This window comes from Thamnophis elegans, chromosome 3 (assembly GCF_009769535.1).
Source record: "Thamnophis elegans isolate rThaEle1 chromosome 3, rThaEle1.pri, whole genome shotgun sequence".
NCBI classification, from domain to species: Eukaryota; Metazoa; Chordata; class Lepidosauria; order Squamata; family Colubridae; genus Thamnophis; species Thamnophis elegans.
This window is the reverse complement of record NC_045543.1, coordinates 148582420-148607059: the sequence shown is the minus strand read 5'-3', so window position 1 is coordinate 148607059 and position 24640 is coordinate 148582420. Positions and strand designations below refer to the sequence as shown.

The 24640-nt window shown below is 44.1% G+C and overlaps 1 protein-coding gene across 2 annotated transcripts in view; it reads left to right on the top strand.

Moving 5' to 3' along the window:
* UBAP2 (ubiquitin associated protein 2) overlaps positions 1-24640 on the top strand; it is a 138091-nt gene that overhangs the window by 27823 nt on the left and 85628 nt on the right. For both annotated transcript variants that reach the window (XM_032213384.1, XM_032213382.1), the window contains exons 2-6: positions 4997-5136; positions 10865-10942; positions 14660-14770; positions 17635-17788; positions 21888-21965. In XM_032213384.1, the coding sequence (XP_032069275.1) occupies positions 5038-5136; positions 10865-10942; positions 14660-14770; positions 17635-17788; positions 21888-21965 (520 nt within the window). In that variant the 5' untranslated portion in view covers positions 4997-5037. The remainder of the gene's footprint in view (positions 1-4996; positions 5137-10864; positions 10943-14659; positions 14771-17634; positions 17789-21887; positions 21966-24640) is intronic.

Sequence of the window (24640 nt, the reverse complement as noted above, 5' to 3'; positions counted from 1 at the left end):
GCTTTCAGCCCTGTCTAAGCGGTTTACAGAGTCAGCATATTGCCCCCAACAACAATCCGGGTTCTCATTTTACCCACCTCGGAAGGATGGAAGGCAGAGTCAACCCTGAGCCGGTGAGATTTGAACTGCAGAACTGCAGTCAGCTGAAGTAGTCTGCAGTGCTGCATTTAATCACTGCGCCACCTCGGCTCTACCCCAAATTTTACAAATGTCTAAGAATCACCCCACCAGTTAAGCAATTCAGCGTCTTGCATATATTTCAGTGGGAGAAGCATTCTATCTTGTGTATTCATTCCTCTGAATATTCTTTTAAGACACACAGAAGTTACCTAGTTTGCCATCAAATTCCCATCACTGTTGTGGATAAAAACCTGTCAAGAATTGTTCCTTCATTTCACCCCAACTCACAAAAACTCTCTAAAGTTTTTGAGCATAAAAAGAACTTTGCCTTCCTTCAGGAAAAAAATATATCTGGATTTGTGCTGGCCATCTCTTGTGAGAGCATGTCTCCAAAGGAACCGCCATATTGTGATACCACAGAACAAGTGTGTGAAGATCTCGGAGTGTGACCCTTACTTAACCTATTACTGCATGCAAAGCTCAGGACCATAAAAATGTTCTCATTTCTATTCTTGTCAGACTTCAAAAACCAAGGAAGACACATGATCATCTGACCATGCTGCAACTAGATTTGGGTATGTCTAGTTTAATGGAAAGAAGGACCAGGGGTGACATGGTAGCAGTCCTCCAGTATTTGAGGGGCTGCCACAAAGAAGAAGGGGGGGATGTGTCAACTTATTTTCCAAAGGACCTGAAGGCAGGACAAGAAACAATGGATGGAAATTAATCAAGGAGAGAAGCAACCTAGAACTAAGGAGGAATTTCCTGACAGGACAGGACAATTAACTAGTGGAAAAGGAGTTTGCCTTTAGAAATTGTGAAAGCTCTGGAGGTTTTCAAGAGGACAACCATTTGTCCAGAATGGTAAAAGGATCTCCTGCTTGAGCAGGGGGTGGACTAGAAGACCTCCAAGGTCCCTTCCGACTGTGTGATTCTGTTCATAAGTGAGAACAATGGTCGTAAGTCACTTTTGTCAGTGCTGTCACTAAATGAACTGGAATCTAAATCTAGATTCCTTTTTTTTTTCTCTTTCACAAATTTTTTATTTTCATTTTCATACACTCACATGTATACTGTACATAGCCAGCACCATACAGCATTAAACAATAATTGCATCAATTCCTCTTGTCAACAAGGCCCCATAAAATAGAAACCCAATATAACTCTTCCGCTCTCCATACACCTCTTTCTTCCACCACCCTCCAACTTTCTATCTTCCCTCCATCATCCCCCTCTACCCTACTTCCCCTCCCCCTCTACCACTCCTCTCTCCACATCCACTCCCCCCTTCCTTCTCACCTTTCCCTCCCACCCTCTCTCCCATCCCTCTTTCCCCATCTTTCTTCTTTCCCACTCCTCCGCTCCTTGGTGTATTTCCGCTACATATCAATATACTTGGCCTATCCTATTTTTAAAGAAAAATTAAAAAAGAACAGTATGCATGTGTGAAGTCACATTACATTGAGATCTAACACATCTTGTCTAACCTAATATATTCCCTCCCCCCACCCGACCCCCCACATCCTTCCCCCCCACCCCGGCTTCCCAGAACCCGTACATGGTATAGATTTTTAACAAACACGGTCTAAAATATATTGAAAAGAAAAGAATAAGAAATTAGCAACATCTCTACATTGAGCTTAGCTCCTTGCTAAGCTATCTTTAAACAATTAATCTCTAAATCTAGATTCCTAACGTGTACATTTTCTTAGGGCATTAATACTTTTATTCACTATGGAATCAGATGTTGTGGTAATGATAGTTAAATAGTTTCTTTTAAGAATGGCCTAGTAGTAGTGAATTTACAGAATTTAAGGATGCTCAAATCACAATTGCTTAACATGCATAATAAGAACTATTACTGGTAGGAACCTGGCTCTTCTTATCAGCTCTGTTGTTACTTTAAGTAAGCTAATGGTTTGGATAATTCTGGCAAATTAGAGAATCTGGCTTGTTTCTTATTGCGATAGATAGAAGGTCTGGTGTCTCCTTCCCAAATGTAAGTTAATTGAAGAAGCATTTATGGTATTAATAAAATTATTCAGCAGTTTAGCAGGACCAGAATAGATAGAATAGGAATAAGAATAGAATAGAATGGGATAGGATAGGAATAGGAATAGAATAGAATAAGAAAGAAAAGAATAGAAATAAGAATAGAATAGGAATAGAATAGAAAATAATAGAATAGGGATAGGTTAGGGATAGGATTAGAATAGAATAGAATAAGAAAGAAAAGAATAGAAATAAGAATAGGATAGGAATAAAATAGAAAATAATAGAATAGGGATAGGTTAGGGATAGGATTAGAATAGAATAGAATAAGAAAGAAAAGAATAGAAATAAGAATAGGATAGGGATAGAATAGGAATAGAATAGAATAAGAATAGAATAGAATAAGAAAAGAAAAGAATACAAATAAGAATAGTAATAGAAATAGAAATTTCAAAATTCAAATTTAATGAATTTATATGCCGCCCAATCCCGAAGGACTCCGGGCGGCTTACAGAAGTACAACTCTAAAAAGGATAAAAATTAAAAATAGAGAAGAAAAGCAGGTTAAAAAAAACACTATCATGCACTCAATCTAGGCGGGGCTGGACCTCATTCGTGAGGTCAACAGCCCCAGGCCTGCCGGAAAAGCCAGGTTTTAGTAGCCTTTCGGAAGGCCGAGAGAGTGGGGAGGGGTCCGGATCTCTGGGGGTAGGTCGTTCCAAAGGGTCGGAGCAGCTACAGAGAAGGCCCTCCCCCGAGGAGTCACCAGCTGACATTGACTGGTCGACGACGGCACCCGGAGAAGGCCCATCCTGTGAGATCTTATCGGCCGTTGGGAGGTATGTGGCAGAAGAGGGTCTCGCAGAAATAGAAGAGAAGAGAAAATAACAGAGTTGGAAGGTTGAAGGTCTTCTAGTCCAACCCCACTGCTTAGGCAGGAAACCTTACCCCACTTCAGACAAATGAATGTTGAATGTTTATTTCATTTGTATGCTGCCCTTTTCCCCCGAAGGGGGGACTCAGGGCGGCTCACAACTCAAACCAGGGAAGGGGGATACAGACAAATTAACAACAACACAAAACAATACATAATTTAAAAACACGCAACAATCATACCATTCGAGATAGGGGCAATGGTTCTTTAGCCCCAGGCCTGTCGGAACAGCCAAGTTTTAAGGGCTTTGCGGAAGGCCTGGAGGGTGGTGAGGGTGCGAATCTCCACGGGGAGTTCGTTCCAGAGGGTCGGAGCAGCCACAGAGAAGGCTCTGCTCCGGGTAGTCGCCAGTCGACACTGGCGTTATCCAACATCATCTTAATTGTTTAGCACCTTGAGCAATAGGCTCAAGATGATTCTTGTTCCATTGTGACTTGGACAACCAACGGACTTTTGATTTTACAAGTAGTCTTTCACTTGGAAACAGAAACTGGGCCCAAAATTTGCGTTGCTAAAGCGAGGCTGTTGATAAGTGAGTTTTGACCCATTTTACAAGCTTTCTTGCTACAGGCGGAGCACTGGAAAAGTGAATCTACCTTCCCTAATGCCTTTGCTTGTCCTGTCTTCAGACATATGACTTACCTTTGCTGTCACCTCTTAAGGCGTCATTGAATGGATGGCCGTTAAGTGAGGAGTATATCTGTACTTCACACAGGGGGGAGGGCATTTCTTGATTTTAGATGCGATGAGCTTGGGAAGGCAGTCTCTGACACGTGCCACACTGTGTAGGGGCGTGTGTTCGTGTGCATGTTATGTGTGTAGGTTTACAGGTGATAGCTAGCAGTTTCATTATTTCATACTTAGCAATATTCAGAAACGACAGATCTGTCATCTCTTTCTGCGGAGTAACCACGGTGGATTCTTTTGATGGCTTTTCTTCCCCTTTAAGGTGTAAATTAAGCGCACGCAGGTTAAGAAAAAAGTCCAGCTGTCTAAAGAATTTGCTTTGTAACCTTTAGGCCAGTGTTTCTCAACCTTGGCAATTTGAAGATGTCTGGACTTCAACTCCCAGAATTCCCCAGCCAGCATTCGCTGGCTGGGGAATTCTGGGAGTTAAAGCCCAGACATCTTCAAGTTGCCGAGGTTGAGAAACACTGTTTTAGGCTGTTATTTTCATTGTCTTTTGATCTTATTGTAATTGTACAGAAAGACAAACATTACTTGTGCAGAATTTGGTGGTTTCTCAATATACAGCCTTCCCTGTTTCTTTTAGGAAACCACATCCTGTACAAAATTTTCCCTTTTGGAAATTTTCTTTCCAAAACAACTGGGCTGAAAAAAGCCTCAAAATGGGGGCAATAAAGGGCTCAAAAACGGCCCGAAAAAGTCCTAAAACAGGCCGTGCGGAGCCCAAAAAATGGCTGGCGGGTGGGCGGTGCTTCAGCAATATTCGGTCTATAAGACGCCCAGACATTTTCACCCCCTTTTGGGGAGACAAAAAGGTGCGTCTTATAGTCCGAAAAATACGGTAGTTAGTTTAGAACTCACTTTAATCATCCAAGCTCCTCCTTTCCTTCCTGTCTCTTTCCTCCCTCTTCCTTTCCCCTCCCTCCCCTTCCTTTATCTTTCCTTCCTTCCTTCCTTCCTTCCTTCCTTTCCTCCTCTCCCCTTTTCCTTCCCTTCTACCCTCCCTCCCTTCGCAGGAGTGGGGCCACAAGCACTCACATGAATGGAGCTGCAAATACCCACAACGCTCGCACAAGTGGGACTGCGAGCCCCCGCGATGTTTGCGCAAGCGGGCCTGTACGCATGCACTATGTGGCCGGTTGCAAATAGGCCACTGGCCTGTAGTGGGCCGCAGCCTCCGGCTAGGAGACCCCTGTCGTGGGCTATTGTTTGTATTTTGGTCTTGAAAGTTGTGCCTCAGTGCCTGTTTCTTTCTCGTTTCAGATTTTCTATTTTGTACATACATTGTTTTGTATATACTGTATATGATGACTTCGGTGGGCAGTGAACGTACTCGGGGCACTCGAGAAAAAACACAGATTCCAGCCGCGCAGCCGACACAACCACAGAAACCAGTAGTCCAGGTAGGAATCCGGCAGCTTTGTCTCCACGTCCTTAATCTATCCATGTTGATGGCCAAGCGAGAAGAATGTCACTCTTGTGAAGTGCGTAATTAACGTTTGCCAGGAGGTATTCTGTAGATTTGAGGTGTGGGTATCCCAAAACCAGCACCAAAGTTTGAAGACTGTATCTTAAGCTGAAAAACCCTCTTGTTCTGTTTTTCAGTCTGCCTATACAGACAGAGGGAGGTGGTGGCTCCGTGGCTAATGCGCTGAGCTTGTCAATCAGAAAGGTTGCCACTTCGTCGCTTCAAATCCCTAGTGCGGAGTGAGCTCCCGTGTCTTGTCCCAGCTTCTGCCAACCTAGCAGTTCGAAAGCATGCAAAAATGCAAGTAGAAAAATAGGAGAACCACCTTTGGTGGGAAGGGAACAGCGTTCTCTGTGCGCCTTCAGCATTTAGTCATGCCGGCCACATGACCACGGAGACGTCTTCGGACAGCGCTGGCCCTTCAAGTTTGAAACGGAGATGAGCATCGCCCCCTAGAGTCTGGAACGACTAGCACATATGAGTGAGGAGAACCTTTTACCTATGCAGATAGTCCTCGAGTTGCAATAGTTCATTTAGTGACCAAAGTTACAATGGCATTGGAAAAAGTGACTTCTGACCATTTTGCCACACTTTTGACCATTGCAAAATCCCCATAGTCACAGGTGCTTGGCATCTGATTCATTTTTATGACAGTTGCAATGTCCTGGGATCACATGATCCCCTTTTGCGACCTTCAGACAAGCAAAGTCAATGTGGAAGACAGATTTTACTTGTCAACCATGTGACTAATTTAACAACTGCAGTGATTCACTTAACCAATGTGTCAGGGTTCCAAATACCATCCAAAATTAAATCAGATTCCGGGGATTCCTCCAAGTTCCAATTTATTAAGAGAGCTCTGTTGGCACATCTGGGAAAACCCGAATCTGAACGCTTCCCGGTTTTCCCCACCCAGTTGAAAGTTCAAGATCTTGCCTCCACACCCACAAGTCCATCCCAGGGTCCAATCTTCCATTGCCATGCTGGCAGATTCCTCCCATCCAGTTCCGGTCAGGTGCAGAGCTGCAAAGGCAAAGGATGACCTTGGTTTTCTGGAAAGGATTTTGTTATGGCTACATATCATCTAACTCCGTATAATCCTCCCTCCCATTTTCCCACCATAGAAAATGCATAGTAGAATGGTGGAAAGTGTGTCAGGCCAAGGATCCGAAAGAAAAGATGGCTGCAGGCCTGACAAATGTGGCCAGAAACGTTGTAAAATGGGGCAAAACTCACTTAGCAACATAAATTTTGCACTCTGTTGTGGTCGCAAGTTGAGGACTGCCTGTACTGTCTCAACTAGTGGCAGTGAGGAAAAGCTATAATGCAACCTCATGGAAACCATCCTCCTGCTATTTTGATTTTTCTGGCGACTGGATGACTTAAGAGCTGCTTAGCACAGCAAAAAACTGGGCCTCCAATTAGAGCGGTAACCGAAAACCCTCGTCAGATGTCGCCGTTGGATTGTCCTTCTTCAAATTACAAGCTTAAAAATGGCTTGTTTGTTTTTTTTCTCCCCTTAATGCTTCTTCAGTTTTTTGTTGTTCCCCCCCTTTCTCTGGAGTTTTGGGCTAATCAAAACAAATAACAAGACGGGGCAAAGCAAATTCATTGCCGTTATTTTGCAAGCCCATCGCCCATGCCAGAGAGTTCTCAAATATTATCCCCAAGTGTCATAACGTGTAGTTTTGCTGAGATTTCCTTTCGCTCAATTTCATAAATTAGAGCTGGTGCATTGAAACGGAAAAAAAATGCAAATATATTTAACGGTGTGCTTTAACTTTGGCCAGAGACTATATGTGTGGACTCTTAAGGGATGCCAGGTGTTTCCTGGTCTAATCAATAACAATACAATACAGTAGCAGTGTTGGAAGGAACCTTGGAGGTCTTCTAGTCCAACCACCTGCCTAGGCAGGAAACCCTATACCATTCCAGACAAATGGCTATCCAACATCTTCTTAAAGACTTCCAGTGTTGGGGCATTCACAACTTCTGGAGGCAACTTCTATTCCACTGATTAATTGTTCTAACTGTCAGGAAATTTCTCCTCAGTTTTAAGTTGCTTCTCTCCTTGATGAGTTTCCACCCATTGCTTCTTGTTCTATCCTCAGGTGCCTTGGAGAATAGTTTGACTCCCTCTTCTTTGTGGCAACCCCTGAGATATTGGAACTCTGCTCTCCTGTCTCCCCTGGTCCTTCTTTTCATTAAACTAGACATACCCAGTTCCTGCAACCGTTCTTCATATGTTTTAGTCTCCAGTCCTCTAATCCTCCTTGTTGCTCTTCTCTGCACTCTTTCTAGAGTCTCCACATCTTTTCTACATCGTGGCGAACAAAACTGGATGCAGGATTCCAAGTGTGGCCTTATCAAGGCCTTATAAAGTGGTATTAACCCTTCAGGTGATCTTGATTCTCTCCCTCTGTTTATGCAGCCTAGAACTGTGTTGGCTTTTTTGGCAGCTGCTGCACACGGCTGGCTCCTATTTCAATGGTTGTCCACTAGGACAGTGTTTTTCAACTACTGTGCCGCGGCACACTAGTGTGCCGTGACATAGTGTAAGGTGTGCCGTGGGAGAATTACTATATATATAGTCAATATAGGCACAGAGTTAAAATTTTTTAACATTTTCTAATGGTGGTGTGCCTCGTGATTTTTTTCATGAAAAAAGTGTGCCTTTGCACAAAAAAGGTTGAAAAACACTGCACTAGGACTCCAAGATCCCTCTCACAGTTACTACTGTTGAGCAAGGTACCACCTATACTGCACCTGTGCAATCAAACTAGTTTACATCCAAGCTAGAGTTCAGGCCATCGTTTTGAGTATATTTGAAGATCTGTTTAGAGGGTAAATGCAAATCATCAACTCTGGTTCACATTCATTGGCTAGAATGGCTCCATTGGGAGGTATAACCAGCTGGAAAAACTCATTTATTAAATTTACATGCCCCCAAACTCCCCTAGAGACAACTCAAGGCAGCAAGCATAGGTACTCCTTGATTTACAACTAGTAGGGGCCTGGAGGCTAAAACATATGAAGAACGGTTGCAGGAACTGGGTAGGTCTAGTTTAATGAAAAGAAGGACCAGGGGAGACATGATGGGAGTCTTCCAATATCTCAGGGGTTGCCACAAAGAAGAGGGAGTCAAACTATTCTCCAAGGCACCTGAGGGCAGAACAAGAAGCAATGGGTGGAAACTAACCAAGGAGAGAAGCAACCTCGAACTAAGGAGAAATTTCCTGACAGTGAGAACAATTAATCAATGGAACAACTTCCCTGCAGAAGTTGTGGATGCTTCAACACTGGGAGTCTTTAAGATGTTGGACAACCATTTGTCTGAAGTGGTGTAGGGTTTCCTGTCTAAGCAGGGGGTTGGACTAGAAGACCTCCAAGGTCCCTTCCAGCTCTGTTATTCTATTCTATTCTGTTTACTGATTATGACACACATGGGACCGTCGCAACATCCCCATGATCACGTGATCAAAATCTAGGTGCTTGGCAACTGGCAAATATTTATGGCATGTGCCGGGGGTCATGCGATCCCCTTTTGCGATCTTCTGAGAAGCAAATTTCATTTTTAATGTGTGCCAGTGTGTTTGCAGTAAAAGAAAGAAAACCTCCCCCAAAAGCAACAATTTGCAGCCACCCACCATTATTTAAAGGGGCTCAGTGGCTGAGACGATGAGCTTGTCGATCAGAAAGGGCGGCAGTTCGGCGGTTCGAATCCCTAGCGCCGCGTAACGGAGTGAGCTCCCGTGACTTGTCCCAGCTTCTGCCAAGTTCGAAAGCACGCAAAAAATGCAAGTAGAAAAATAGGGACCACCTTTGGTGGGAAGGAAACAGGATTCCGTGCGCCTTTGCCATTTAGTTATGCCGGCCACACGACCACGGAGATGTCTGTACAGCGCTGGCCTTTTGGCTTTGAAAAGGAGATGGGTACCGCCCCCTAGAGTCAGGAACGACTAACACATATGTGCGAGGGGAACCTTTACCATTATTTATTTTCTAAATAATGCTCATCGGCCCCAGAAACAGCTGGATAATGGTTCTGAAGGCTGGGTTTGGTTTTTTTTAAACAGAATACCAGTCTCCCATTCTTTTTATAATGATTTACCGTAAATGTTTTAATCAGTTGGGCTATGAAGCCTGAAAGCCAACGGAGGAAGTTATCTAAGGGTCAGTCGTGCTAATCCGAAATTCTACACCTCCAATAACTTATTCTTTTGCTTTCCAACATTAATTATAATTGGCTCTGCTTAAAGGAGGGAAGATTTAGTGCTAAGCCCTGGCCAGGTCACTGTTATTCTTCAGCCAAGTGTTATTCAATGAACCATCCTTAATAATGTGCTTAAAGCCATTATAAGGACTTACAGATTTAGGCCCCCACTCTCTTCTAAGCACAAAAGCTCTTAAGGCCTTGTGAGTTTGCTTTGAAGTGCCGATTACGGCTCCTAGTCTTCTTGAAATATATTTCATTTGATAAAAAATTATCAGTTCATTTTACTGTGCTGCTTTCAATTGTGTCTATCTTAAAAAATATTTTCTGTTGGACTGTTGTGAGGAGTCGTTTGTTTTTTTAAACACTCGCTGATAATCTGGAATTGGGTTGCTGAATGTTGCGTAGGCACTGTACGCGCTGTGCGCGGAAGCCTTAAAAGACAGGTAAGGAGTTCAGGCGGGAGGGTAGGCCCTCCGGAGCACCGTACCGGAATGGTATCCCGTGCTCCGGGCAGCCTACCGGGGCGTGCCGCCTGCAACCCACCACTGGTTGCTGGACAGGGAAAAGAACCACAGAAAATGTCTTATTTCTCCCCCCCCCCTCCATCTCAAATTTAGAATAGAAGAGTAAGTTGCAGGAAATAATGGGCAAGTACAGACAGTCCTCAACTTAACCACAGTTCATATAGTGACCAACGTTATAACGACACTGAAAAAGGTGACACGAACTTTTTTTCACACTTAGGACCGGTGCAAAATCCCCGTGGTCACATGATCAGATTTCAGATCCTTGGCAACTGATTTGTATTTATGACGGCTGCAATGTCATAAACATGTTATGTGATCCCCTTTTGTGACCCTTTGACAAGCAGTCAGTGAGGAAGCTTAATGAAAAGAAGGCCCAGGGGAGACATGAGAGCAGTCTTCCAATATCTCAGGGGTTGCCACAAAGAAGAGGGAGTCAAGCTATTCCCCAAGGCACCTGAGGGTAGAACAAGAAGCAATGGGTGGAAACTAATCAAGGAGAGAAGCAACTTAGAACTGAGGAGGGATTTCCTGACAGTTAGAACAATTAATCAGTGGAACAGAAGTTGCCTCCAGAAGTTGTGAATGCCCCAACACTGGAAGTCTTTAAGAAGATGTTGGGTAGCCATTTGTCTGGAACGGTATAGGGTTTCCTGCCTAGGCAGGTGGTTGGACTAGAAGACCTCCAAGGTCCCTTCCAACTCTGCTATTGTATTGTATTAACAACCGTGTGACTCACTTAACATCTGCAGTGATTCACTTAACAAACGTGACAAGAAAAGGGGTAAAATAGGTCAAAACTCACTTAACAAGCTTCTCATTTGGCAACATAAATTTTGGGCTCAAGACGAGCTGTAGAGAGTGCTTGATTTTGAATGAGAATTTGTGTCTTATATTTCATGGGTGGTTTTGTGTTTTTTCAGGCCACGGCAGAGCAGATTCGCTTGGCTCAAATGATATATGACAAGAACGATGCAGACTTTGAAGATAAAGTGAAACAAGTAAGTATCCACTCCAGCTTTGCTTTGGGGGGGGGTAGGGGGGGAGAGGGGATTGCCGTTGCACATAGTTGGACGGAGTCCAGTCTTGTATAGCTAGTCCTCAGCTTACAACAGTTCATTTAGAGACCATTCAAAGTGACAACAGAATTGCAAAAAGTGACCAATGACCGTTTTTCCACACTTAAGACCGTTGCGGCAGCTCAGTGGTCACATGATCAAAGTTCAGCCCCTTGGCAACAGATTCCTATTTATGACGGTTGTAATGTCCCCCTTTTGCAACCTTCGGACAAACAAGAGTCAACGGGAAAGACAAATTCATTTAACAACCGTGTCACTCACTTAACAGCTGGAGCGATTCACTTAACCACTGTGGCAAGAAAGCTTGTAAAACGGGGCGAAATTCACGAGTGTCTCACTTAGCAACAGATCCATTGGGCTTAATCGTGGTCGTACACTGAGGACTTGCTTGTCTATTCTAAAGCCTTATCCAAACCCTCTTGCTTCCTGAAATTGAGTTTCTTCTAGCTTCTGATACCTTGCTGTTCTGACCCCCCCCTTCTTCGCTCGTTAACAGACGACAGTCAGACCGACTTAAAAGGAAATAACTTTATCAGCCCTGGCTCCCGCTGGCTGTGAGACCAAAATAAACATAAATAAAGTCTCTGGCAAGAAGATAACAGAATGCAAAAACAAAGATCTCTTACGGCAAAACCAGGTGTACAGAAAGAAAGCAAATCACTTCTCCAAGTGTCTCTTTGAATCAGGGTTACAGAAAGCAAATCACTTATCCAAGTGCCTCTCACAAACAAACCACGACCGATGAACGATGAACCACGAACGAACGACGAACGTTGACTTCTGCAACCAGGGCGTGGCACCATCAGTCCTTTTATCTCCAGAAGACCACACTAAGGAGCCCCAGCTGCATTGTTATTCCTGCATCCCGACTCAACTCACAGCAAACTTCTGCTGAGTCACAACATGTTGCTATGAAGTTTGGCATAAGCAGTCCCTGACTTACGGCCTTTCATTTAGTGGCAATTTGAGGGCAACACAGCATTGGAAAAAGTTGCCACATGATCAAAACTTGGCACGCATTTACATCAGTTGCAGCCTCTGGAGTTGTTCTAATTCCCCATTTGAAACCTTCCCAGCCAGCTTCCAACAATCGGGAGTCAGTGGAGGGAAAGTAGATTTGTTTAGTGACCTCATGATTCACTTAACAACTGCAGTGATTCTCGGTGGCTAGAACGGTCATTAAATTGGTGTGTCTCACTTAACAGCTGCCCTGCTTGGCAACAGAAATTCTAGTCCTAATTGTGGTCATAAACCAAGGACTACTTGTATATTTTCAAGAAAAAAAAATAGTGGTTGGGATATGTGGAAAATCCAGAACAAGATATGGGGAGTCCTCGCCTTACGACCAGAATAAAGCCCAACGTTTCCATGGCTAAGCAAGATGGTTATTAAGCGGGTTTTGCCCCATTTTACGATCTTTCTTGCCACAGTTAAGTGAATCACTGCAATTGTTAAGTTAGTAACCCGGTTGTTAAGTGAATCTGGCTTCCCCATGGACTTTGCTTGTCAGAAGGTCACAAAAGAGGGCTCATGTGACCCCGGGATGCTGCAACCGTCATAAATATGAGTCGGTTGCCAAACGCCTGAATTTTGATCACGTGACTACAAGACCGTTGCAACAGCTGTGAGTGTCAACAATGATCACCAGCTGCTTTTTTCAGTGCCGTTGTAACTTTGGATGGTCCCTAAACGAATGGTTGTAAGTCGAGGACTAGCCACATTAAGCGATGAATCCTTTTAAAATTAGGTTGGGATCTTTTTTTTGTGGAGGTGTATTTCCATCCTTGAGATTCGTTGTCTTGGCTTTGATTCCCGGGGAGCCACAGGCTTCCTTCGACCTGCCCAGGTGTTTTTATCGCTTTTCCCCACTTCACCACCAGTGCATGCATGAAAACGTGTTGAGCTTCTATCTGCACTTCGTGCATGCAGAAAATATGAATCCCTTCCCTGAAGACTTGTCTTGGCTCCGAGTCTTGCGGCTTGTGAAAGAAGCAAAGTGTCAGGGTTCCAAATAGCATCCAAAATTAAATCAGAGTCCAAGGCAAAGGATTCCTCAAAGTTCCAATTTATGAAGAGAGCCATGTTGGCACATTTGGGAAAACCCAGATCTGAAAGCTTTCTGGTTTTCCCCACCCAGTTGAAAGTTCAAGATCTTGCCCCCCACACCCACAAGTCCATCCCATGGTCCAATCTCCCACTGCCATGCTGGCAGTTCCACCCATCCAGTTCCGGCCAGGTGCAGAGACCAAAGATGACCTTGGCTTTCTAGAAAGAATGTTGTTATGGCTACATATCATTGAACTCCGTACAATCCCACCTCCCATTTTCCCACCATAGAAAATGCATAGTTGAATAAGTGTGGCAGGCCAAAGATCCAAAAGAAAATATGGCTGCAGGCCTGACATAGAGAAGCTGAAATATGGCTTGAAACCATACCTTGATAGGAAGCTTTTTTTTGGGGGGGGGGTGTAGAATGGGGAAATCGAATCAATTGAGCCCCCAGATAAATAACATTTATGTAGCTCGGGGTTAAACTTTGGGGTCCTTGTTGCTCTCTGATCTTGGTTGGCTGTTTTCTTGTAGATGTTTCATGACCAAACTAACATCATGATGTTATTACCTACTTTGATAATGAAACATCTACATTAAAACCACAAATTTCAAATAGTACCAAGGATCCCACCTTCTTCCTCCTCCTCTCTGCAAACCCTACTCCCATCTAGCACTGATGATGTTACCTAGTTTGGTAATGAAACATTGGCAATAAAACCACCAATCTTACAGAGTACCATGGTTCCCACAGCCTTCCTCCTCCTCCTCCTCTCTGCAAACCCCACTCCCATCTACTACTGATGATGTTACCCAGTTTGGCAATGAAACATCTGCAAGAAAACACTTGAATTCAGAGAGCACCAAGGATCCCACAGTCTTTTTTACCTCCCGTGTTCAGCCCAGGCTGTTGACTACGTTGTTCTTGAAGGAATTAAAGCATATTTGGGGACTAGATTATTCTCCCAAACCTTGGAGTGAGATAGATGGGGCCCCTTGGATGTCTTCATTATTTTTGTTTTCTATCCCAGATTGTACCCAGACCTGATCTTGGTTTTGATTTGCATTTTTTAAAACATTATTTGTGGTCTTCAAGTTATCACTCCAGGTCCAAATTAAATTAAATTCACAAATTCTGAAGTTAGTAGCACTGAATCTGAGCTAATCTATACCTTGTCGTAGACTTATCTGAGCAGCTGTAATTTTATATTAATTAGACTCCCACATTCAAAGACACATTCACTGACATATTTTATTTCCATTCCTTGTGTTAAGTCACCTTGGGTGGAAACTAATCAAGGAGAGAAGCAACTTAGAACGGAGGAGAAATTTCCTGACAGTTAGAACAATTAATCAGTGGAACAGAAGTTGCCTCCAGAAGTTCTGAATGCCCCAACACTGAAAGTCTTTAAGAAGATGTTGGATAGCCATTTGTCTGAAACGGTATAGGGTTTCCTGCCTAGGAAGGGGGTTGGACTAGAAGACCTCGAAGGTCCCTTCCAACTCTGTTATTGTACTGTATTGTATTGGTTATTATGAGCTACTTTTTAATATGTGTTTGTATGTGGGTTTTTATTTTTATTTTATTAGCTGATGGAAGTGACAGGGAAGAATCAGGATGACTGCATGGTAGCTCTGCACGATTGTAATGGCGATGTGAACAGAGCAATCAACCTCTTGTTGGAAGGAAGCTCCGATACAGTAAGTGCTCAATTTAGAGTCTCTTGCAGCTCTTTAAAAAGCTGCCTTTCTAGAAGATTACTTGTGAGGAAGACGTCCTGCTTTTAGTGAGAAATGTGAAGGCTAAAAAATGTTAACCCTTTTAGGACAAATCTTGCAGAGCTCAGAAATGTTGAATAAACAGCCTACAATATTTAATTTTTCCCTGTCACCTTTTTGCAAATATTAAGATTAATCATGTTCTCCTTGTGTTGTGGCCTTCCGGCAGAGCCGGTAACAGAGTAGGACAGTGAGGAGGTTGGGGTGGAACATGGGCCAGTCCTGGGGGCTTAGGAAAGCTCAGACGTGGGCTCTGCGTCAGAGGCAGGGTGGGAGTTAGACAGCAATGAGGCAGAGGAACAGTTGGGCCCTGTTCCCAGTGTGCACTGCAGGAAGACAAGAACAGCTAAGAAAGCAGGGTCGACTTGGGAGTAAAGCCACACCTTGGAGGGGATTGGCCTCTCCCAGAGGAAGCAAAAGAGGAGTGAATGGGGAGGGGGCTTTTGCAGGAAACAATTCCTTCCTTCGGTCATTTCAAGAGTGGAAAGTTCTGTTTGTGACTATAAGAGACTCTGTGCCAAGTTTTGCCTTGCGTTGTAAACTAATTATCTGGCAGCTATCCGAGCGAGATAAGGTTCGTGTTGATCAATATTCCTCGGAAAGACTGTTTGCTAAAGCCTGGCTGACTGTGCATGAAAGGAATTCACAGTTGTGTAAATAAAAGGGGTTTTGCTGGGACCAAGACTCTGCTTCTTGCTTTTTAAGGAAACCTGGGTCACAACACTTGGTTAGGATCCTGTGTGCTTTTTAAACTTTGGCTTATTCTCCAAGAAAGCGGAATTTTAAAACATTACAATGAGCCATGCACAAAACTGAAACACCCAACTCCACATTGACTTTCTCACCTTTCTGGGTTCTGAAATTTCAGCAAGTGTTATTTGAGCATCCCTGACCCACATTAAGGACAAGGAGCATGATTTTTTTTAACATTACTTAATTATCTGCCCATTTATCCCTTTCTTCCCTCCTAAAGAACTGTGCCTTCCATGTAACCTCATGTTTATGGTCTAGTGTACATGAAATAAGGCAGGGCTGTTTGCTTTTTCATTAAGATAATGAAAAATGAAATCCTTGCTGTTTTGTAACGTTAAGAGGACACTCCTTAATGTTCAGTTTGCCTTCTTGCTTAAGGCAGCCAAGACAAAATTGGCAACGGGATAACAGATTTTTTTCCTGCTTTGTTTTGAAAATTTCTATGGCTGCCCAACTGACTTATGATGACTCTATGTTGCCTAGAGAAACATTACCCCAAATAGAATGCCCAATAAATTCCCGCTTCTCTGTTAACTGCAATCAAACGCACCACTTTTTTAAAAAATAAAGTTTTTTATTTTTTCATTTTCATAACAAATATCCACATGTATACTATTACATAACCAACATCACATTATGTTGTTAAATGTTTACATCAATTCGTCTTACCATCAACTCCCAAAAATGATTATTGGCTCTTCTGCTGTCCATACACCGTATTTGTACCCTATCCATCACTTTTTTCTCCCTCCCTCCCTCCTCCTCCCTCTGTCATCCTTCTCTTCTCTACTTCCCCTTCCTCTCTCCTTCTCCTCTCTACTTGATGGCCTCCATGTCACGCTGGCTTCCCCAGACTCACTTGCAAAACTACGTCTTGAGGGTCCCAAAGGTGCTTTTCTCAAGAGGCAACTGGACTTTCTGCTTTTTCTTGGAAGATGTTTCGCTTCTCACTCATCTGAGAAGCTTCTTCAGCCCTGACCGGATGGTGGGGAAGGATTTATACTCCTTGCAGATGGTCATTTGCATCCTTTTAGAGGGTCGTTGAGGCCACTTGGAGGTTTATCTCTGTCCTCAGGGTCACCTGAGTGATGCTCCTGGTTCCTATAGTCTGCAATTTTTCCTCTGGATATCCATTCCTTCTCCCACACCATTCCAAGGGTCTTCATTCCAGATCATATAGTTAAAGGTCTGTAGAGATTCTCAGTCCTCCAGGTCATGGTTGTCCCAAAGGTTGTTTTTCAAGAGGCAACTGGACTTTCTTGGTTTTTCTTTGAAAACGCTTCGCTTTATCTCGTTCCGAATGACAGGCTGGAGAAAAAAAGTTACATTAGGACTGAAGTGGGAAAGGGGGAACAGTAGTGTTTTTAATTGTAAAGTGTTTTTTTTAATTGTAAGCAGCCCAGAATCATTGATGGAGATGGGTAACTGTAGAAATTGAATGAATGAAAGAAAGAAAGAATGAAGGAAAGAATGAGTGAATGAAAGAACAAATGAACGAATGAATACAAACCTTTTCACCAGTGTCCTGTTTTTGTTCATCCCTTCCTGGGACGAAAAAATACAGGTAGTCCTCAACTTACGACCACAATTCAGTCCAGCATTTATGTTGATAAGTGAGACATTTGTTAAATGAGTTTTTGGACCCTTTTATGACTTTTTGGGGGGCTACAGTTGTTAAGTGAATCGTTGCAGTTGTTAAGTTAGTAAAACGATTGTTAAGTGAATCTGGCTTTCCCCATTGACTTTGCTGGTCAGAAAAGGAGGCAAAAGGCCTCCTGGCAAGCAAACTTCGTGACTCTCTCGTTCAGCAACATAAATTCTGGGCTCAATTGTGGTCGTAAGCCGAGGACTACCTTTACATTCCTTTCTAAGAATACCGCTCCAGTGTTGTCAATTTCTAAGTTCTGTGAGACTCGGGTGTACCTGGAAGGCTCCAGAAATCTTCCCCGAGAGGTTTTGGAGATATGTGGCTCTGTTAGGCTGTCTTTTAATTGTGAATGTTTCTGTCTTGTTTTCCTCCTGCACCTGACTAGACTTTGTGGGAGACAGTCGGAGGCAAGAAGAAAAGCCTTGGGAAAGAGGGCTCAGAAAACAAAGAGAACAGAGAAAAACGAGGGGACAGAGAAGTCAGCCGTGGCCGGGGACCGTCCAGCAGACGAGGAAGAGGGGGCAGCCGTGGTCGAGAGTGTAAGTCCCAGACTTTGGACTGCGAGGCGCAGGGTGGCCGTACCCTGTTTCCCCGAAAATAAGTCCTCCCTGGATAACAGGCCCCAATCGGGCTTTTGAGCGCATGTGCTAAAAATAAGCCCTCCCCCCAAAATAAGCCCTCCCCGAAAATATTTAAATGCAAGCGCAGCTGGTTTCCACTACTTCCTCTGGTCACTTACCATGCAAACAACACAAGGTGAGGGTCAGCATTCCAAAGATCATCCAAAATTAAATCAGAGTTCAAGGCAGATCTTCCCTCAAAAGTTCCAATTTATTAAGAGAGACATGTTGGTACATCTGGGGAAACCCGAATCTGAAAACCTCCTGGGGTTTCCACCCAGTTGAAAGTTCAAAATCTTGCTCCCACACCCACAAATCCATCACATGGTTCAATCTTCCATTGCCACGCTGGCATCTCCACCCATCCACTTCCGGTCAGGTGCAGAGACAAAGGAGGACATTGGGGTTCTAGAAAGGAATGTTTTATTTTGAGAACAACACATTCTGCTCCTTACTTGTCCCCCTCCCAATTACCCCACTAACGAAACAGCATAATAAAATAAGAGAGAATATGGCAGGCCAAAGATCCTAAAAGGAATATGGCTGCAGGCCTGACAGGCGGCCTCTCCTCAAAAGCCATATTCCTTGCTGTATCTTTGGCCTGTCAGTGAGGAGGCAAGGCTGGAGGGGGGTGGGGGAACATGTCCCACGCACCCTTACCTAATGGCTGCTCCTGCAAGTGCTTATTTGGGGGGGGGGGGGGGCAAAATAAAATAAGACCCTGTCTTATTTTTGGGGAAACATGGTAGTGAAGAGAAGAGAAAATATGAAATTAGAATAGAATAGAATAGAATAAAAGAAATTCTTTATTGGCCGTGTGCTTGGACACACAAGGAATTTGTCTTCGGGGCATAAGCTCTCAATGTATATAAAAAACAGGAGACTAAAGCAATCAAAATCATACTAGGAAACTAAATAAAACAATACAAATCGTAAAGATACAAGCAACAAAGTTATAGTCATAAGTGGGAGGAGATATTATGAGAAGAAGAATAGCAATACAGTCTTAGTAAATAGTTTGACAGTGTTGTGGGAATGAATTGTTTAGCAGAGAGATGGCATGGGGTAAAAAGCTGCCCTTGTGTCTAGTTGTTCTGGTGTGCAGAGTCCTATAGCCTCGTTTGGAGGGTAGAAGTTGAAACAATTTATGTCCAGGATGTGAGGGGTCTGTAGAGTTGTTCGACTAGGAGCACAGCATGATGGGCTTGAGCTGCCTCGTCGTATGTTTGCAGTAGAGGCTGATGGGGAAACACGCCCACGCACAGAGCTACTCTGGGAAGAAGCTTAACCCCGATTGGCTTTTGCTGTGTCCTCGATTCCTCTCCACCCCAGGGTGAGAACACCGGGGTGATTTGGGGCCCTGATGGAGAATGTGCAAAAGGCAGCCTACAAGCTCACACCTGCGGGGGCCTGAACAGCCTTCATTTCAGTCCTTTGAAGAAGGCTTGGGACACCTCACAGGCATTTCAAAACTGCGAGGTCATTGTAACACTCAGTAAAACAACTCCGCCATGTAAACAAAAACAACAGAAAACCACGGTGCTTCTGAGCTTGGTGGTTTTCTTGTGGATGTTTCATGACCCAACTAGGTAACATCATCCGTGCTAGTGAGGGTGGCCTTTGCGGCCTGCCCTTTTTTTTTTTTTTTTGGTCCGGGAACACACCTTTTCCAGCAACCTACACCAAGATAAGCAGGGATTAATACCAGACAAATAAACAGAAAACAGTACCTTAACTCATAAATCACCAACTCCAGTTTGTGGCTCCAGTGTCTGGCTCGTAGGCCATTCACAACTGGCCCATGGCAGTGTTCGGTGCGTGAACAATGTTGCATTTGTGAAAACAGTATGCTCGTGCAAAACTATCCCTCCCCCTCCCCTGCTGTTCTGCTGCTGTGGCGCAGTGGTTAGAATGCAGTACTGCCGGCTACTTCTACTGACTACCGGCTGCCAGCAATTTGGCAGTTTGGGTCTCACCAGGCTCAAGGTTGACTCAGCCTTCCATTCTTCTGAGGTTGATAAAATGAGGACCCAGATTGTTGTGGGCAAAAGGCTGACTCTGTAAACCACTTAGAAAGGGGCTGAAAAGCACTGTGAAGCGGTATATAAGTCTTGGCGCTATTGCGATTGCTATTGCTGCCTCTGCCAGTCTGCCAAGCCAGAAAGGTTGGAGAAGACCATTGCCCTAACTGAGGAACTGCTCCCACCAGCATTGGCAGGGCAAGCTATGGAGCAAACTCCACACTGAATACGAACTGATGATGTGATCTAGCTGGGTTATGAAACGTCTGCAACAAAACCGGCAGGCTCAAAGAGCACCAAGGAACCCACAGTCCTCCTCCTCCTCCTCCTGTCTCCACTCCGCAAACCCCACTCCTCCCAAGCACTGATGGTGTTACCTCGTTGGGTCATGAAACCCAGCCCTAATTCATTTGGGTAAATGAAAGACACCATGTAAATGTGTGACCAGATGAATGAAAGAGACTACAAATTGGTGGAAAAATGAAGATGTGTTGTTAAACCAGGGTTGCCAGCCTTCTCTGTGGCTGCCCCGGCCCTTTGGAACGAACTCCCCGTGGAGATTCGGACCCTCACCACCCTCCAGGCCTTCCGCAAAGCCCTTAAAACCTGGCTGTTCCGACAGGCCTGGGGCTAATGAGCTTTTGTCCCCTCTCGAATGGTATGGTTGTTGTGTGTTTTAAATTGTGGTATTGTTTTGTTCGTGTTCTTCTTTTTTTTCCTTATTTGTATCCCCCCCCCCCCCTTGACTTGGGTTGTGAGCCCTTCGGGGAAAAGGGCAGCATAGAAATATAATAAATTCAATTCAATTCAATTCAATTGATTACCACAGGATTAACCACATTGACAAAGAAAACGCATTTGCCACCAATCCTTGCCCCTTCCCTCCTTCCCCTCTTGCTGTCTTGCGTTTGTCTACAGATGAAAATATCTGACTGAACCAGTGACGTGCGGTGAGGTTTATGGCTGGTGAGGCAAAAAGAAAGAAAGCAGCGTTTGCCTGCCCCGCTGCTATGTCGGACATAGCGGCGGGGCGGGAAAAAGCCACCATCTTTCTATGTCCGACATAGAGATGTCCCGCGTCTATGTCAGACACAGCGGCGGGGTGGGCAAAAGCCGCTTTCTTTCTTTTGCCCAGAGGCTGCAGTCCGCCTGAGCTGCTCGCCTATGGGCAAAAGAAAGAAAGTGCCAGCCCGCCAGCAGAGGCGGGTAAAAGACCCACCTCTGCTGGCGGGCTGCCCCGACAGAGAGAAAGAAAGCTGGCGGGCTGCCCTCCCTGCCTCTCCCCCCTTCCCTCTCTTCTCAAACAAACTCTCTTTCAAATTGAAAGAGAGTTTGTTTGAGTGAAGAAACAAACACACACACATGCACACACAAATTACTTACAATTACTTACAAATGACATTAATTTTGAATTCCTCCCCCCTCCCTCCGACCCACATACCTTTTCCAGCTGTGTCACAGAGGATTTCAACTCTGCTCTTGCCTGCCATGATGAAAATGTAAAAATGTAAAAGGAAAAAGGCAAGAGCTGCTGAGGTCAGGCCGGGTTAGCTGCTGCCAGAGCCTCCAGTGGATGAGTCTGCTTAACTGTTTTTAAAAAAAGCCTCTAAAAAAACTGCCCTCTACAGGAGGAGGCGGGAGAACCACGTGCCTCATCTACATAAGGAATTTTTTGGCTTTTAACCCTTGCTTAACTCTGCTCGAGTGATCGTAAAGCTAGACTAAATGAGGCACGTGGTTCTCCCGCCTCCTCCTGTAGAGGGCACTGTTTTTAGAGGCTTTTTTAAATAGTTAAGCACTAAGCAGAGTCATCCACTGACCCTGGCAGCAACTAGCTCAGCCTTTTTCCTTTTAATTTTTTTTTCCTTTTCATGATGACAGTGGTGAGGCCCTGCCTCCCCTGCCTCCCCTGACTGCACGTCACTGGACTGAACTACCTTCTCTAAAAACGATACGTACTTTCTGAGATTATATTCCTGCGTTTCTCTCATCTCCAGTTAGAGTCGAAGAAAATGGAGTAGAAACGCCACCGGGTGATAGGCCTTCCGATCGTGGCAAACGCGGCAAAGGGAGAGGTAAAGTACCAGTATTGTTATATGTCTTAACTCCTCGTGCTCAAAGCGGTTGAGCCCCCTCTCTTAATTTTTTTTTTTAAAAAAGAAACCCACCTCAAGAGGAACAGTTTGGGTAAAAAGCCTCTGCAGTGCGTTTTTTGCAACTTCTTGGGCAGATGCTCTGCAGGGGTTTGTGTTTGTGAAGGTGTGTTGTGTTTAAGGTATGTTGTGGCTGAGAAGAACATCTTACAAATAATAAAAGCATCGCCTGATAGGCTTAAAAGTGACTGGAATTGACAGAATTTGCCCTTTTATCAGATAATCACAAAGGAGCACAGAGTAAAACTATGCAGCTACTCCTCGATGTACAAGCACAGTTGAGCCCAAACTTTATGTTGCTAAGTGAGTTTTGCCCTATTTTACGACCTACCTTATTAACTGTCAACTTGTAAAGCGTTACCATGACTATTATCAAGTTGACATTGGAGGGAGGATTCCATGCATACCTTCGGCCAGAGTCGGATCATATTTCTACAACCTCGTTGGTGGATATGATTTATGACACAGACTGAGGGAGGGGAGAGTTAGGGGTAAAGTGCAAAGACCATTAATCGGAAATCAGTTCCACAGAAGAACAAGCCAGAATGTTGATCCTAATAAGTGAGTGGATTTCTTTGGAACTTTGTCTCGAGGCTCATAAATTAATTAGGTCATCTTTTGGAATCCACACTAACATTGTTAAATGAATCACTGCAGTTAAGTTTCTCACATGATTGGTAAGTGAATCTGGCTCCCCCATTGACTTTGTGTTGTGGCCTGTCGTCCCCCAGCCCCTCCAACAGCTGAATCAAAGGAGGAGGAGGAGGAGACGGAGACATAGGAGTAAGGGCAGCATCAAGGGAACCTGAGAGCTCCGAGGGGGAAGAGGGAATGGAGCTGGCAGAGAGAGAGAGAGACAGAGGGGGAGCCTTGGCCATCTGTCAGCTCTCAGATGGAGAATCAACAGCCCCCAGGTCTGGAGGTAACTGATGAGGAAGAGGAGGAACAAATGGGTCCAGTGCCTGATGCACGGATGCCCAGAAGCCAGAGGAGAGGAGAGCAGTGGAAATCTATGGGCTGGTCCTTGGGAAGGAAGAGCCACCTCTGCTAGCGAAGCCCCACCTGAGCTCGGGGGATAAAAGGCAGGGGGCGGAGATGAATAGATGTGGCAAACAACTATTCATCTCCCAGGTGGACGGACTTGTTATCCTGCGGTGAAAGAGAAACGTTTTTGCTAGGGCTGCCGGCTTTCCTAATAAAGGAATCTTTGAGTTCAGAGAGTTTGTCGTGTTTGGGGAGCTGGGTCAGAACACATTACTTGTCAGAAGGTTGCAAAATATGACCCCAGGCCACGGCAACCATCATAAATATGTGCTAGTTGCATCAGAATTTCGACCACATAATCATGGGGATGCTGCAACAGTCGTAAGTGTGAAAAACAGTCATACGTTCCTTTTTTAAGAGCAGTTGTAACTTCCAGCTGTCACTAAACAAACTGCTATAAATCAAGGACTACCTGTAATTAAGTCTCCAATCACCTGAACGTGCAGAAGATTATGAATAAAAATCTCTAGTAAACTGCCCCTCATTAACCCCTTATTTTCTTCCCCCACCTTGAACGTAAAGTGAAAATCCTTGGCTTGGCCAGGCGTTGAAACCAGCCTCTGCTGCCCAGGATTTGCATGTTAATCTCCTGGTACTAAAGCAAAATGAAGTCCTCAAGTGGTATTTTTAACTTCTAAGCAAAGCAGGATTATAATTTGGACTGGCCCCACAATCATAACTTATTGTGACAAGCTTAGTTCCACGATGCCTTCATGTTCCGCAGTGAAAATCTGAGGATGAAGCCAGGGGGATACAGTAGCGGCCAAAATTGTGGAAACCTTTTGGGAAAAGTGTCTTTTTGAGGTTTGATGGCTAACTTTTTGTTGAGTTTCAAGATAATTATATTCCATTGCTGGAATGGCCTGGGAATAGCCCAGAGCCACCCAGAGTCCCAATGGGAGTAGGCGGCATACAAATTTTATTAAAGTTAAAGACTTTAATCCAGTGTTTCTCAACCTTGGCGACTTTAAGTCCTGTGGATTTCAACTCCCAGAATCCCCCAGCCAGCTCTGGGAGTTGAAGTCCATAGGACTTAAAGTCGCTAAGGTCGAGAAACACTGCTTTAACCCAATTGAAAATCTATGGAGCCGACTAAAGAAACTTGTAAAGTCAGAAGCGACCCAGCAATAAAACCCAGTTAATAGAAGCAGTCATTCAATCTTGGTTTCACATTATAACAGCTGCAGAACTAGAAGACTTGGTTCACTCCATGGGAAGATATTGTAAGGGTGTAATTCATGCTAAAGGTTACCCAACTAGGTATGAACTGATGTGATGATCATTTTTGTATATCTCATTTTTTCTATGGTGATCATTTTTGTATATCTTGTTTCACTTTTCTTTATAACCGCTATTCTAATAGCAAATCCTTCATAAAAATTATGGCATTACACTCTTGATTAAATTATCTTTCCATTGATATATAATTTTATGGTACTACTCCAAAAAAGTGGTGTTATTAGCTAGTGTTAGAAAATACACTTTTCCCAAAAGATTTCCACAATTTTGGCCGTTACTGTATATATTACCAAGCTATTCTCCAAACCACCTAA